The sequence below is a fragment of the Macrobrachium nipponense genome, chromosome 20 (genome assembly GCF_015104395.2).
Source record: "Macrobrachium nipponense isolate FS-2020 chromosome 20, ASM1510439v2, whole genome shotgun sequence".
Taxonomy (NCBI): Eukaryota; Metazoa; Arthropoda; class Malacostraca; order Decapoda; family Palaemonidae; genus Macrobrachium; species Macrobrachium nipponense.
The window spans coordinates 28,618,204-28,634,398 of record NC_061089.1 but is presented as its reverse complement, the minus strand read 5'-3'; the positions used below and the strand labels follow the sequence as shown (position 1 = coordinate 28,634,398).

The window sequence follows — 16,195 nt, the reverse complement described above, 5'->3', positions numbered from 1 at the left end:
GTGTGATGCATGCGCATTGAGCCGAAAGATAACAAGAACTTGCTACAAGAGATATCGTAGATACCCTTACTTGGTAAATAAAATTATCTATAAAAGAGCTCTTGCTAAGCAAAAGAAAACATTTAAGCAAGCAAAGAGGGAATCGTTTATCAGATATATAAGTGAATTAGAATATGATTCGCCGATGTCATTAGTCTGGAACAGAATCCAAACAGCTGCAAGGGAAATTTTCTCCCACCTCCCTTGCCTATATTGAAAATTGATGGCTTCCTCATATCTGATTCTGGAGAAGTTGCAGACCTTTGGTAGGCATTTCTCCAATATATCTAGTGCCCTACATTACTCTCCTGCACTCAGGAATATTAGGGACGGTACCACGGTTGTTCCTGCTGTTAGTTTAAATTCAGAGTCGTATAAATCTCCCTTCACCATGAAGAATTAGATCATGCAATCTCGTTATCCTCCCCACATCTCCTGGGGAAGATGATATTTACTCTACTATCAATGATGTTTTTAAATTTTTACGCTACCTAGAAGCCTAACAAAACAATTTCTTTTAGACATTTTAAACAGTTTTTGGCTTTCAGGAACTTCACCAGAGTCTTGGAAGATATAGATTATTGCAAATACCGGTTTTAAAACCTTTTTAAAAGATTTCTTCCACCTTCCTAAGGAAAACTATAGGCCAATTGCTCTAACCAGTTGTGTTAGCCAACGATTTATGAGAGGATGGTCAATGCTCGATTGTGTGGCATTTGGATTCAAAGAATCTTTTATCTAATCGGCAGTTTGGCTTTAGGAAAAATAGAAGTACTTCTGACCCTTGATGTTTCCTTACTCGGGAGATACAGAATGCTTTTGCTGTGCAAAACCAGACTGTTGCAGTGTTCTTTGACCTAGAAAAAGCCTACGACACTACCTGGCAGAAGTATCCTTATGCAACTTGTTGATGGGGTGTGTGGGTAAATTTGTTCTATTGTCTGAAAGATTTTTTGACAGAACGTTACCTGAAAGTAAGAGTGGGCTCTTACATTTCTTCTGCCTACCCTCAAGAAGAAGGGTTACCTCAGGGAAGCGTCCTTAGTCCAACACTCTTTAATGTAGCTGTCAACGGCCTACTAGAACAAGTTCCTGTCGGGGTGCATGGTCTGGCCTTTGCTGATGATTATGCAATAATCTGTAGTAAGTCTACAGCTGTCGAAGCTTGTCAAATGATTCAGACTGCTATTAATGCTTCAACATCATGGGCCAGTGCTAAAGGGTTCAAATTTTCAGCAGAAAAAACCAAAGCTATAAGATTTTGTCGATTAAGAAGAGTGGAAGAGATCCCTACACTGTTTTTAAATGATTCGATTTTACCTCATGAAGATAGCATTAAGTATCTAGGTGTTACATTTGATAAAAAATTAACTTTTACTCAACATGTTAATGAAGTTGTATGTAACGTGAAGCTTCGTCTTAATATTCTTAAAGTCGTGTCTAATTTTAATTGGGGGGCAGATCGAATCACCCTCTTGAGGATGTATCAGGTTTTATGCCTAAGCAAAATTGATTATGGTTGCCAAGTTTATGGTTGTGCGTGCAAGACACACTGCAGAAATTAGATGTTGTCCATAATATTGGGGGCTTTACGTATTTGTACGGGAGCCTATAGAACTTCACCAGTAGAAAGCCTATATGTTGAGTCAGGTTTTCCCCCATTATGTATCCGTAGGGAGGAATTGGGCTTGAGAGTCCTATCAAGAGTACTTACGTCAAAGCTGAACCCCAACTATAAGTACTAAGAGAACCATCTGATAGAGCCCCAAATAGACCTAGTCTGCCAAAGCCAGCTTGAAGTTGTTCGACTAGCCCAGCTCTGCCCAAGGGAGGTGGGATTACTACCCCCATGCAGTAGCTGAAATTTCGCCCTCAAAGATTCCTCCTTGGAAATAGGCCTCGCATAGAAATCTGCCCAATTAGGAAAGCAGGAGCAACAGTTCTGGTGATCAGTTGAGGGCAAGTTTCTTGGATCATGCTTCTGAACATGGTGATTCTCATCATATATATACTGATGGCTCGAAGGGTTCTGATGGTGTTGGTTGCTCTGTAGTGACTAGTGATAATATAATTAAAAAGAAGCTTCCATCTAATTCCCCTGTTTTTACAGCTGAACTGCTGGCAGTTTTGACTGCTCTTAAATATGTTTTTTATAGTTCTTGTACTAACAAACAAGGGTTTTTTTACCCCATTTTTTACCGACTCTTTGAGTGTTTTATCTTCTCTCAAAAGCCTAGTCTCTTGCCACCCTTTAGTGCAAGAAGTACAAGATTGGTTTTATCTTTTGATTAATAGAAGAGGATTTTCTGTTAGGTTTTGTTGGGCTCCGTCCCATGTTGGAATTGTTGGGAATGAGCGAGCCGACGCTGCTGCTAAGGCTGCAACTAGGCTTAGGCACATTTCCAACATGGGCGTCCCTGTATCTGATTTAAAAGTACCATTCGATTTTATTGTAGAGACCAGTGGCAGGCCCACTGGTCTACTTTAGATAATAATCTTAAATTAAAGTCGATTAGGCCTTCTGTTCATCCTTGGCCTCATAGCCGGATGGATAGAAGGTCTGAGATAGTTTTAGCTAGATTACGTATTGGCCACACTAAATATACTCACGGGTATCTAATGATGAGTGGAGCGGATAGGCAGGTTCCTCGCTGTTCCACTTGTCATGTGGATTTGACTGTGGTGCATATTTTGGTGGAGTGCCCTCATTTTGAAACCAACCGTAGAGCTTGTTTGCTGGCAAATAAGACTCTTGCCGATATTTTAGGTGAAGGTGCTCACCTAAATATTGGTCTTTTTTATGAATTGTAATTTTCTCTTAATTGTTTTAGGTTTCTTGTTTGGTTTTTATGAATGAATGATTTGTATGTTAGACTGGTTTTGTGTATGTTTGTTTGTGGGTCAGTGACTTTTTTTTATTCTTAAGATATATATGCGCTGAATGGCCCCTCGGCTCCGGCGCTTGGCTATGTGCCAAAAATTTTATAATCTAATCTATATATATTTATATAATATTACATATATATATATTATAAATATATTATAGATATATATATCATAGATCAATAATATCTATATATATATTATATATTTATATATATATATTACTTAATATATATATAATATATTATTAATATATAATATACTTTAATATATATATATAATATATATATATACATATAATATATATATATATATATAAATACTTATATATATATATTATAATATATATATATATATAAATAAATAGATAATAATATATATTATATATATATATACAGTACCAGTCATAATACTTTGCGTGGTAGGGAAGATGGAAGAAGAAAAAGAGTACAAGAAATTAAAAATATTCAGGAAAAATCAATTATTAAAGCAACCATCATAAAATTTGGAATGAATAATCACCAACTCCTGCCCTAGTACTTTTTAGGCATGCCACAACGTTTACGGACTTTCTGGAGTGTCCTGGGCATTGAATCTGAAAACTACTGCAGGAGGGACTCATCCAGATCATCCCAAGCGCGTTTCAAACTTTGCGCTGCAAGACGTGTCCACATTCAGTAACTTTCTTTTTATGATTGCTTAATGATTGAAATGGCTGGGGAATTCCCTGGCTAGTCATGGATATATTCAATTCCACAATCTCTAAGCCACAAAGTATTCTGTTTGGCGGTATGATCCCCATTGCACGAATCTTCATCTAATGCCATTGAAAATCAGCCATTGAAACGAAAAAAAATTCGGCTGAGTGAAATTGACTAATTGGGAACTTAACTAGAGCTACTGGCTCACTCACAGAAAGTATAACTCTGTGTAAGAGCTCTTCAGTAACCTGTTGGATGTTGTGACAGTTGGATTTCGAATTCTTTTCTCGTGCTCTGCCATAGCCGTTGCTAACATTATTTTGTGTGGTTGAGTGAGTGTGGTGTATTAACAATGTCTAAACCGTATACTTCCATTGAGATATCGTTTGAGAGTGATACAACTTTACGAGGAAGGCCTTAAAACTGGTGTAATAGTTAGCCAAAAAAATTGGCGTGAAACAACGGACTGTCCAAAACATTCTGAAAACTTTTCGTGAATCGAGAGGGAAAGAAGTACCCAAGGCTAGGACCAGCACTGGGAGGCCCCCTATTATTAGTAATAGGGGGTTAAGAGTTCTCGCCATGAACATTGAGACCTCAATGCTCCTGGCGAAAACTCTTAACCCCCCCTTCTTACTAATAATATGGGGCCTCCCAGTGCTGGTCCTAGCCTTGGGTACTTCCTTCCCTCCCGACTCACGAAAAGTTTTCAGAATGTTCTGGAAAGTCCGTTGTTTCACGCCAATTATTTGGCTAATTACACCAGTTTTAAGGCCTTCCTCGTAAAGTTGTATCACTCTCACACAATATCTCAATGGAAGTATACGGTTTAGACATTGATAATACAACCACACTCACTCAACCACACAAAATAATGCTAACAGCGGCTATGGCAGAGCACGAGAAAAGAATTCGACATCCAACTGTCACAACATCCAACAGGTTACTGAAGAGCTCTTACACAGAGTTACACTTTCTGTGAGTGAGCCAGTAGCTCTAGTTAAGTTCCCAATTAGTCAATTTGACTCAGCTGAATTTTTTTTCGTTTCAATGGCTGATTTTCAATGGCATTAGATGAAGATTCGTGCAATGGGGATCATACCGCCAAACAGAATACTTTGTGGCTTAGAGATTGTGGAATTGAATATATCCACGACTAGACAGGGAATTCCCCAGCCATTTCAATCATTAAGCAATCATAAAAAGAAAGTTACTGAATGAGGACACGTCTTGCAGCGCAAAGTTTGAAACGCGCTTGGGACGATCTGGACGAGTCCCTCCTGCAGCAGTTTTCAGATTCAATGCCCTGGACACTCCAGAAAGTCCGTAAACGTTGTGGCATGCCTATCAAGTACTAGGGCAGGAGTTGGTGATTATTCATTCCAAATTTTATAATGATTGCTTTGATAATTGATTTTTCCTGAATATTTTTAGTTTATTGTACTCTTTTACTTCTTCCATCTTCCCTACCACGCAAAGTATTATGACTGGTACTGTATATAAGTCTATCACATTACCGTGATTCATATACATATATCGAACTACAAATGCCCCTTAAAATCTAATTTTAGAATAATGTAACGCATCTGAGAAGAAATGAAAAAAAAAAATTTTAAGCCGAGGAAGGTATATATATAATATTATATATATATATATATATATAGATATATATATATATATATATATATATACACACACACCTTCCTCGGCTTTAAATTTTTTTTTTTGTTCATTTCTTCTCAGAAGCGTTACATTATTCTAAAATGCAGTGCAGGTGACAGATATTCATTTACCATAAACAAATATTCATGAAAATAACTCGTTTTCAATTGAACTGCTTTTATAACATATCATATGTATGTTTACGTTTATTTTCTTTTTTAAAAACATTGAAAAATGAGGAACAATATATATAGAATTTGAAGTATAAATGGTCCGTTTGCCACTGACAACTAATCTACGCATACTACATTTTCGTTTTATCATGATTTTAGAAAAGATTTTAAAGTTATATATTTAAAATTTCAGTGTGATTATATAACATCATACGTAACGAACCTGCATATTTAGAAAATTAAATATTTTTTATTTCATTAAAAAAAAACAAAAACTTGTGGCGTGCTAATATATATATATATATATATATATATATATATATATATATTATATATATTTATTTATACATATACATATACATATACATATACATATACATTATACATATACATACTACATAACGTCACTGAAGTCCTGGTTCGAATCCACGATAGGACGAAATTATTATAAACTAAAAACTTCCTCTTCGGTTAACATATATGAAAATATATGAATTCCAAGGTAGATCGAATTGGAAATTAAAGGGAATTTGTAGCTTAATGCATGTATATGAATCACGGTGATAACCAAAAATTTGTAACACATACATACATACATACATACATACTACATACATACACACACACACATATATATATATATATATATATATATATTGTATCTGTCTGTGTGTATGTGTCTGTGCGTAGAAAAGCATATTACACGTCACAGATTTGATTTGATTTGATTTGATTTTTCTTTTTTGATGAAATTAAGAGAAAATCTTTAATTTTTGCTGTACTTCTCATTGTTACTTAAAACGTTTGATATATTCACATTGAAATCTTAATCATATGTTTTTACTAATAGTTGTCGATGACTGATATGTTTAAACAATATTTATGTATATTTAGGGTAATCATTTCTAAATTAATATAAGAAACTATTTCATTTGTATTGTAAAGTTAAGATATGTATTCAGAAAGCTTTAAATCCTCTGTACCACTAATATGTGAGTTCAGCAGCCATTTGCCTCTCAGCGGTATTGTTTTAGCTTCGTCATTGGAATTTCCCCTCTTCAGTATAAAAACAATCATCTCTTATCATGGAAGACAATAACAAGATCAAATATTTTAGTGCAATAAGGAAGCAGAGAATAAACAAGGGCAAGGAAAAAGATTTCACGAAAACATAACGACAAATTTCCTCACCAACATTCTACGGTTGACGTTAGAGTTCTGACTCTGAAAGATTCTTGGGAAATTGAAGTTGTGGCTACATTTTTTAAAATATCTATGACGTCTGTCCCAACGTTCGAACGAATAAGTAGAGAAGACTTTTTATATAAAGGGCGCATGTAATCACAGGTGGTTGTGCAACCATGTCAAACCAATAAACCCAGCACAACGTGGGCTAACTTTTGTAAGCAAACTGATAAACACTCTGCGAGATAGCATCACAGCATCCTGAAGGTCAAGTTCGAACAAAACAATGCAACGTGTGTGTGCTTGCTCGTCTCTTCTCGAATGGGTAGTCATTAGCTTGCTTGCTGGAGTCAGGGATGAATGGAGTAAAATAAACAGAAAATATTTACCGTAGGGTGTTAGTACAGTCAGTGCACCGTGCGTGGTACACTGTAGGCATTGTCAAAAGAAGCTGTTTCTAGCGTCCTTTTAGCCTCTAGCTGCACTCACTTTTTAGCCATTTACTTCACGTTCATTCCCACTTCCTTTCGTCAATCTTTCTGTCCAGCCTCTCTGACTATTACTTCCAAGTGCAACTGTGGATTTTTCTTTCGGTTCCACCTATAGATCCTAATACTTATCTTGCTTTCCAACCACTCCAGCCCACCTTTTCGTTGTCGTCAGTATCTTCAGTGCCCGAAAGTGCCCAGTGGTTAGCTTGGCAGACTAAATTCCATAAACCAAGCAGACAAGTTTCCCTCCGTTCAATTGTTAGCCGATTTTCCATATTGATTTTACGGTATATGTGGTAGAGACTAACGTCTGCATTTCCACCTGGTTGGTCTAGTTTTCTTAAATCAAAATCCGAGTCATTGAAACCCACGAGTACATTTTTTTTTTTATGGTTTGCCGTTTTAGAAGTGGGCGTCTGAGTCTGAATTTACCCTCGGTACATCGTCAATAAATTGTCATGCTTATGAATGAATCCGCTAAAGAGCCTATAAAGTAGAGCAGCCGAATAATAGAAGCATCGTGCTAAAATTAATTATACCTTTTCATTCTTCATGTGCCGTACTTTATTAATAAGTACTTAGTTGTAATCTTAGCAAATGGTCTGCAGTGGGCATCAGAAGAACTGTAGTTGATTGCTGAACAAAGGAAAGGTTTTCATTGGAACACTGTTTACTATGCAAGTAGCTGCCCCCTTTTTGGTAAACTTTGGTGCGCAGCATCTCTTCCAGTTCTTAAGAAAATCCTATTTTCTTTGAGGCATTTGCGCTGTTCAAAAAAAAGGGAGGGGGATGGGGGAGAAAGGTAAAGGTGATCGCAGTATGCCCCAGAGAATTTGATTCCTTTTGTGCCAGTTGCTGTATAAAATGGCACCCTTTTCTAAGATAGTATGCTATTTGGCATTATTCTGAGCATGAACTTTTGGACCCATTTACACCGTCCCCCATAAATCAATTGCTAAAACGACACAAACACGAAATCTTACGTAACAGAGCATCCAGGAGTCGGTTGTCCGACTTCAGCCATTGGTATGAATATAAATGTATTTGTCTGAGTGGAGCCAAATCTTCTTTCTTCTCGAATTCTCGAGATTTCTCTGCTTTAAGGATCGCGTACATCTTCATCTGCGATGGCGTGAGCTATGTGCTTTGAGCGGTGCTACGAATGCTTCTTTATAACGGCAACCCAGAAGAAATATAGGGTTGCATGTTAAGAATTTTGTTCCTTTTTGTATATTTAGTTTTCTAAATACATATACAATATATATATATATTATATATATATATATATATTATATATATATATATATATATATATATATATATTATATATATATATATATATATATATATATATATATATATATATATATATATATATATATATGTGTGTGTGGGATAACTTGATCACGAAGTATATAAAATGGTACAAATATGTAGATGACATCTTAGTAGTCTTACCTGTTGGTATCGATGTAAATGATTTATTGTCCAAATTGAATAATTTAGTGCCATCCATAAAATTCACTGTTGAACTTGAAAATAACAATGTCATCCCTTTCCTAGATGTATTAATACATAGAGAACCTTTCCAATGTAAATTCAGTATTTATAGAAAACCCACAAATAATTTAACATATGTACATTTTTATTCTGGCCACCATCTTAATATTAAAATTTCAATTTTTCTTCTATGTTCTTACGTGCTTTGCGCATCACGAGTCCACAATATCTTGACCAAGAAATAGAATACATAAAAAAGATAGGAAACGATCTCTACTACCCACCTCATACTATAGTGCGTTTACTTTTCTAAGATCACTGTGGAGTGGCTTGTACAGATATCATACGTTGCCGCCAATTTTCATGTTATGGTAATCATATTAGCTTCATGGAGTAGTTTTTATTTCTTGAAATGTGATTCTTTGTTTGCATCAGATATTTTGAATATATCTTATTTCGTACATTCTTCGTTAAAACCTCAGTTTCAATAATTAAAATGAAGATATGGCATATTTTTCCGCGGCGATGCCAGATATGAGTTCAGGGGACCTAGGTTTTTAAGAGGATTTAAAAGGTCATGGTCAATATCACCCACTGTGAAAAGTATGGACAGCCCAGCCCAAGTGACTTCCGTAAACGTCTTCACCCACCACCTGAGGCCAAGGAAATAGTCTATAACTTCCTGAAATACTTCATTTTATAAAAACATCTTGAAGGTCCTGTAACTGATGTTTCGAAGGCTATCCAGAGAACATCTGAAGCAACAAAAGTGTTAGAAATGACTATTCGTAGACTTAAGAAGCAAGAGAGGCGGGAAATTTAGTGGAATCTCGTGTTTCAAAAAAGGAAAGAGAAAGTGAGTCCTGTGACTGACTTGGATGATTTTGATAAAAATGTTATGCAGAGAAGAAATGAGTGGTTGTCTTTTCCAAACACCGGAGCCAACAGGCCACTCAGTGCATCTATAATTATAGAAAGAGAAAGAAGGAATAGCTAAGTAGAATCGGGAATGAGAAAAAAAAAAAAGTTAACAGGGAAGAAGCAAACCCTTTCCCTCGACTCCCAAGGTCTAAAGCGAATCCTCCTAAGAAGGATTATATCTGCGGGAAGCATTTAATGGGACTTACATACCTGTAGATATGACAACTCTGCCTTTTCTACCTGGCCCCACCCTAGCGATCTTAGAAAAGTAAACGCACTTATAGTGATTTATGTTATCAAAAAACTCACAACAAGTTTTACAGTGTTGCTAGTAATGAAAAAGAAACCCCTAAAAATGTACTTAGTTTGCCTTACTTTCGTGGATTTGAAACAATAAAATCAATATTTAAATCGTTTAATGTTAATGTAGTGTTCTCTTATAACAATACCATGAAAGATATGCTAATTAAGAATAGTCCCGTAACAAATAACATCATTTACAAAATTCCATGTAAGGATTGCCCATCTTTTTACGTCGGTCAGTAAAGTAAAAATTTATGTGTACGTATTAAGCAGCATATGAATTAAGTTAGAACAGCCCAGACTTCAAATGCACTGTTTATCCATCTGAGTGAAAAATCTCATTTTATAAATTGGGGCGATACCTCTGTAATTGCTAGGTCTAATGATTATGTTTCAAGAAATCTACTGGAATCTGCAATTATACAAATCACTAATAAAAACAACCTAAATCTTAGTCTGGGATTGTTCCATTTGGATCCATATATTTGTAAAATGTTTATGAAAGACCTTAAAATAAATGAACTACTAATTAATTAGTCCCACATGTATATAGTTATTCTCTCTCTCTCTCTCTCTCTCTCTCTCTCTCTCTCTCTCTCTCTCTTGCTCGATATATTTCTATCCTATTTTCGTCTTTTCACTCATTTTTTGGGAACAATTGTAAATTTCATGGTAGTAAGTCGTATATGCCTCCTTGTTTTTTCAAAATGTATTGCTTTCTGGATGAATCATCTGTTGACACTTGTGTGTGCTCCTCCAAGGTGTGGCTGCTTAAAATCGCTAATCTTGCCCTCAGGCGTTTCCTCGTTTCTGTAGAGTGAAATCGACCTTATTGCTAATCTTGTAATGTCAGTTTGGATATTAAGCTTACTTTTACTATGTTTTTGTTTTGTATGATCAGTTGTGCCTGAGTAAAGGGTCTAGCTAGACTGAAAGTTCTTGACTCTCTCGCCTTCATTTTTCCCTCCGTGGCATAACCTTTATGATATAAAGTAAATATATATAAAAATATATACTATATATATATATATATAGTATATATATATATATATATATATATATATAGATATATATATATATATATATATATATATATATATATATATATATATCATATATATCATTATATATATATATATATATATATAAAATATATATATATATATATATATATATATATATAGATATATATATATATATTAGATATATATATATATATATATAGTATATAATATATATGGCATATATTATATATATATGTATATACGTATATATATATTATATATATATATATACGTATATATATATATATATACATATATACTTACATATTATATACCACAAAGAAAATTAATCAGTGTATGTAAACCATTATCGATTTGTCTTTTGATCTAAAATATTCAGAGGACTAAATATAATCAGCATTTCATTTCCATTCCTCAAACATACATCACGAATCATTGTTTTATGTATAATTATTATATATATATATATAATATATAAATATATATATATATATAATATATATATATATAATATATGATATATATATATATATAATGTTGTATGTGTGTGTATATATATATATATATATATATATATAAAAGTATTATATATGTATGTATGTGTGTGTATTAATATATATATATATAGATATTACATACTACATACACACACACACACACAATATATATATATAATAATATATCATATAATATATTAACATTATATTATATATATTTAATATTTAATATATATATATATATATTACATTTTTAATTAGTGTATGAAAACATTTTCCATTTCACTGAAGAGGGAACTCGCTATTGAACCTCGCTATTTCAAATACTAACGACAAAATAGTAATAATGATAATAGTGACGACAACGAATAATGATAGCTATTGCTGTTATCATTATCCTTAGTATTTCAAAAATATATTACAAATTTTGAAAACTTTTAATTGATAAATTAAAAGCATTTTACAATACTGAAAAATGCAGCACGATTCGGATACACCTCGTATAATCAAATATTCTGTGCTATGTTGGTTCATCCTTCTACAGAGAACTGCAAAAAATCTAGCATGTTATCGGGGTGACATCTGATCCAGGATAAATCAAGGCTGACTTCTCTGATTCTAACTTTAGCATCAAGATCATAGAAAAAAAAATAAAGTTAGAAGGTCATCCGTAAATTCGGTTGTCAGTTTGTCACCATAAAGTTCCCAGTGCTTAGTATCTATGGATCAGCAGTAATAACTGTGACACTTTATGGAATATACTGTTAACAATAAAATCCGTATAGAATATTGTTTAAAGAAAATACAATTTCGAGAAAATGGATGTGATGTCATGTACCTCATTAACAATTAGTACTTATTTCCTAGCAATGTCTTCAAACATACTTTTGACCCAGTAAATAAGACATATTCTAAAAAGATTCCTCTATACATTTAATCAATATTTTATATTTTCTCCTTTCCTTTCCCTTGTCTTGCGTCATTAAAAAAAAATAATCTGATAATAAACAGTCAAGCAAATAAGTCAACTTTAACGTTTGAATACATATTTCGATTCTCAAGGCAATGACTCAGTCTAAAGGATGTATAGCTGCTATGATTCCCCTTCCATGGGTATAATATTGCTCTGAGGACCTAGACGTAGTCCAAAATTAAAAAATTAAGTCACCTCTGTTGGATTTTTGTAATAATTGTTTTTTTATCAGTTGACTGACCGATTTCTTTTTACTGGCGCTGAAACACCTATGGTCGGTGACGTTGGATATACTGAAGTATGCTGCTGGGTATAAGACATTTCGTAAACTCAAGTATACCATTATATCATAAGTCAAATGAAACCCACTAACGTTGTCACTAGATGAGCAGACAGAAATCTAGTGAATAAACAGTAAAACGTTAGTTACATCATGTTTTCTGTGTGACGCTGAGTAAAGAACGCCATTGATGAAGAATGTTCATCCTTCAATTGCTCGCTCAGACGACGCCTGCCCGAGCGATCCTTTCGATCCTCCTATTATCTGCATCAAAAACAGGCCATCAGGTCGACGTTATGAGGAAAACTTAGTTGTGAATGAGTGACTGCCTCTCTGTTTACGCGTTGAAATCTGGACTAGCTGCGTGTACAAAAAGGTAGGGAATACAAGGGAACTTTTCTTCCCAGGTGTCTTGCGAACAACGCGACCAGCAACAGAAGACTTTTGGTCAAGTGCTTGATCAAGCAGATACGAGTCGAAGAATGATTGAGATGGAACCCGAGACAGCAAATACTTGTAGACACTCTAGTCTGACTAAGTGAGAATGCTCAGCTGGACGTTGAGAAACAACAACAGTTAAAGACAATAATGGAGCTTCGTGTGGGTTCCTTGGTCTTTTATTGAATACGTAGCATCTGTTGAAGTTGAGAATAATGATCAAACGGTCATACAGTGCCTTGTACTGTGTATTACAACAAAGGAGGTCTTCATGAGATCTGGCTGGTGCATTTGTATTTTTCTTCTGATTCGTCTTACTTCTCTCAGATAGCTGGCAACATTATGTGGTTTATGACATCTTGTCAGTTTTACTCTTGGATGATTATCAATATCGCCTTATACGCGAAACATTATTATTATTATTATTATTATTATTATTATTATTATTATTATTATTATTATTATTATTATATTACATGAACGTAGATTACAATTATTATACACATGGTACATAGTACATAATTGAGTATATGAATAAATAAATAAATAAAAAAGCAAAAACAACTAAATACTTTTGAATATATCCATAAATACTTTTAAATATATTTTTAAGCAAGGAAACTTCTAACCAAGACTAGAAAATTTCAATACTGTGTAAGAAGCTGGAACAACAGCCATAAATAACAGCACCAATAAACAAGTAAAAAATGAGCCGAGTTTCTTCACCGCAATCGAGTTTTCTGTACAGCATATAATAATGAATACGCCGCGACCCATTAAACTTTCAGCCACAGCCCGGTGGTGGCCTTTCCTATAGCGTTGCCAGATGCACGATCATGGCTAAGTTTAACCTTGAATAGAATGAAAACTACTGAGGCTAGAGAGTTTCAATTCAGTATGTTTGATGTTTGGAGGGTGAATGATCAATATAACAATTTGCGGCCCTCTAGCCTTAGTACTTTTTAAGATCTGAGGGCGGAGAGAAAAAGTGCGGACGGACATACAAAGCCATCTCAATAGTTTTCTTTTACAGAACCTCACACTTTTGAATGCGAAATAAATATCCACGTACTATGTATGAACTGTCTCTCAGGGTAACAGGCCCAAATAGTTGCACTTACGCTATAACTGCTATATGCAAAGGCTTGTGATTACCCATGTTTAAATACATAATCGAAGCGAATAGTCACTTAATATCGTTCCTAATTATAAGAAAACCTCTAAATTTATCGGAGTTTCAGTTTCATTAACAGATAAGTTCCTCTTAAGTCAGAAACTTCTACCAAATCTTTTGATACCAAATCATCTCTTGACATGAGACAATCTTCTTGCATATCATCCTCCCACTCAGAAAAAACAAATTGACAAGGACCTCCAGCGTTGAATTATTCTCCCAGTTTTATTACAAGTATTATGAAGAGCAGTGACAACGGTCTGAAATAACAAACAACTCTCGCCTGAGGTCTCCGCATACCCGAATGTAAACGCCCGTCGCTGTTTTCCGAGATTTACACATGTACGTCATTGCACGTGTACGTCACAGACGGGTCCTTTAAGAAATATATCTAGACCACAAGTTGTATATAGAATCTTGGATAGGATTAGTATGATGGTAAAATCATTTCTCTTAAATGACACATGCATACTTTAAAACACGAATGAATCCATTCAGGTTAAATAAGCGCTTCTAAAATTATTTGAAATTTATAATTGTATCCAGTATTAATCGTAGCTATTTGTGGTGCAAACTTAGGTATTTCTAATCGACCACGGATGAAGAGGAAGGTGATGTCATGTAGATCCACATCACTTCAGTGTCCAGCTGATAACGATCGAGATGAACTCATTCTTGCCAGGCACTGCATTTATAACGTTTCTGTTGATCCTCGGTTCATCAAGCAGTTTTAGAAATTTTAGACCATCGTTTGTAAATAGCTGCGGTGGGTCTCCGTTTATGATGCTTCATACCGAAGGCCAGCTTTGGTTGTGCTAATCATCTGCAAGAACTCTCGCGAAGTTTATGAATCACCGTCAGGGTTCTTGCCTGGATTCGAAAATATAGCTGCGGGTGTCACTAGCTTTGTACGTGCCGTTCTTCGTTTACTCTGCTTTTCTTTCAAAGAAATTTATAAATGAAATTAATTTTAGCAAAAACGAAAAAAATATGAAAGATAATAATTATCATAGATAAAATAAAATTCTTATCTTGAAAGGAATATAAAGTATTTACTTCAGGTGATCTTGGAAATAACTAATTGACTCACCCGAAGAACAATCTTTTCTATTACAGATATTTAACAAAAATTATTGTACCAAAAAATGTTAGAAAAGAAAAAAAAAAAACTTACTATTTCGATGCCTGACTTTGCTAGTCTGTATGTGTCTAACTTATTAAAAAAGAAATCCATTTTCTATCACGACTTTCTTTATTAGGTATTTCATCTAACTCCTTCTCTTTGCAGAGCGTTACCTGGCGACCTCGAAGTTTCTCACCTAGTACTGAGGGGGATTTCAGATCAACCTTAATGTAAGTCTTTTAAATTTTAAGTATTTTGCACAGTTTGATCCCTTTTATTCATGCAGGCCCTTGGAATGACGGACTAAGCCTATCTTGTCTAAAGCAAATATGAATTTTAATGTTTTTTTATCTTTTTTTATATTTAGTCAGACTTCATAGGTTTTCTTACCAGTGGTTACACTGGTAAGAAAACCTATGAAACACTGGTGGAGTTATCCGATACAGTAGGCGGTTTATAAACAGATTTTATACTAATACCATTTTTTTTTTTTTACTTTCCTTCATCTGCTGCATAGATTCTTTGAAGTTGTCAGGATTATCTCCAAGTAGAAAACTACAAATATTTATGTTGTAGATTAAACAGTTTCATCAGAGCAGTGACTCGCGCTTACTGATTCTTAGAGGGCAGACAAGGAATCTAGCTAGCTAGCATGAAGGGATCAAGAACTCATCTCTTGAGAGAAAATGGTAGCGTGTCAGACAGCATTTACTTCGAAGTACGTTTCCATTGCATCTTGTCGCCAGTTTGGATGCTTCTTAAATTATCCATGTTTGTTACGAAGTAGGCAAAGTAGAGTACTTAATGCCGTAACACAGAAAGCTTGC

General features: G+C 34.4%; 1 protein-coding gene across 2 annotated transcripts in view; it reads left to right on the top strand.

Moving 5' to 3' along the window:
- LOC135224166 (protein Wnt-4-like) overlaps nt 1-16,195 on the top strand; it is a 314,368-nt gene that overhangs the window by 120,159 nt on the left and 178,014 nt on the right. For both annotated transcript variants that reach the window (XM_064263046.1, XM_064263052.1), the window contains exon 2: nt 15,534-15,598. In XM_064263046.1, coding sequence (XP_064119116.1) covers nt 15,597-15,598 — 2 coding nt within the window. In that variant the 5' untranslated portion in view covers nt 15,534-15,596. The remainder of the gene's footprint in view (nt 1-15,533; nt 15,599-16,195) is intronic.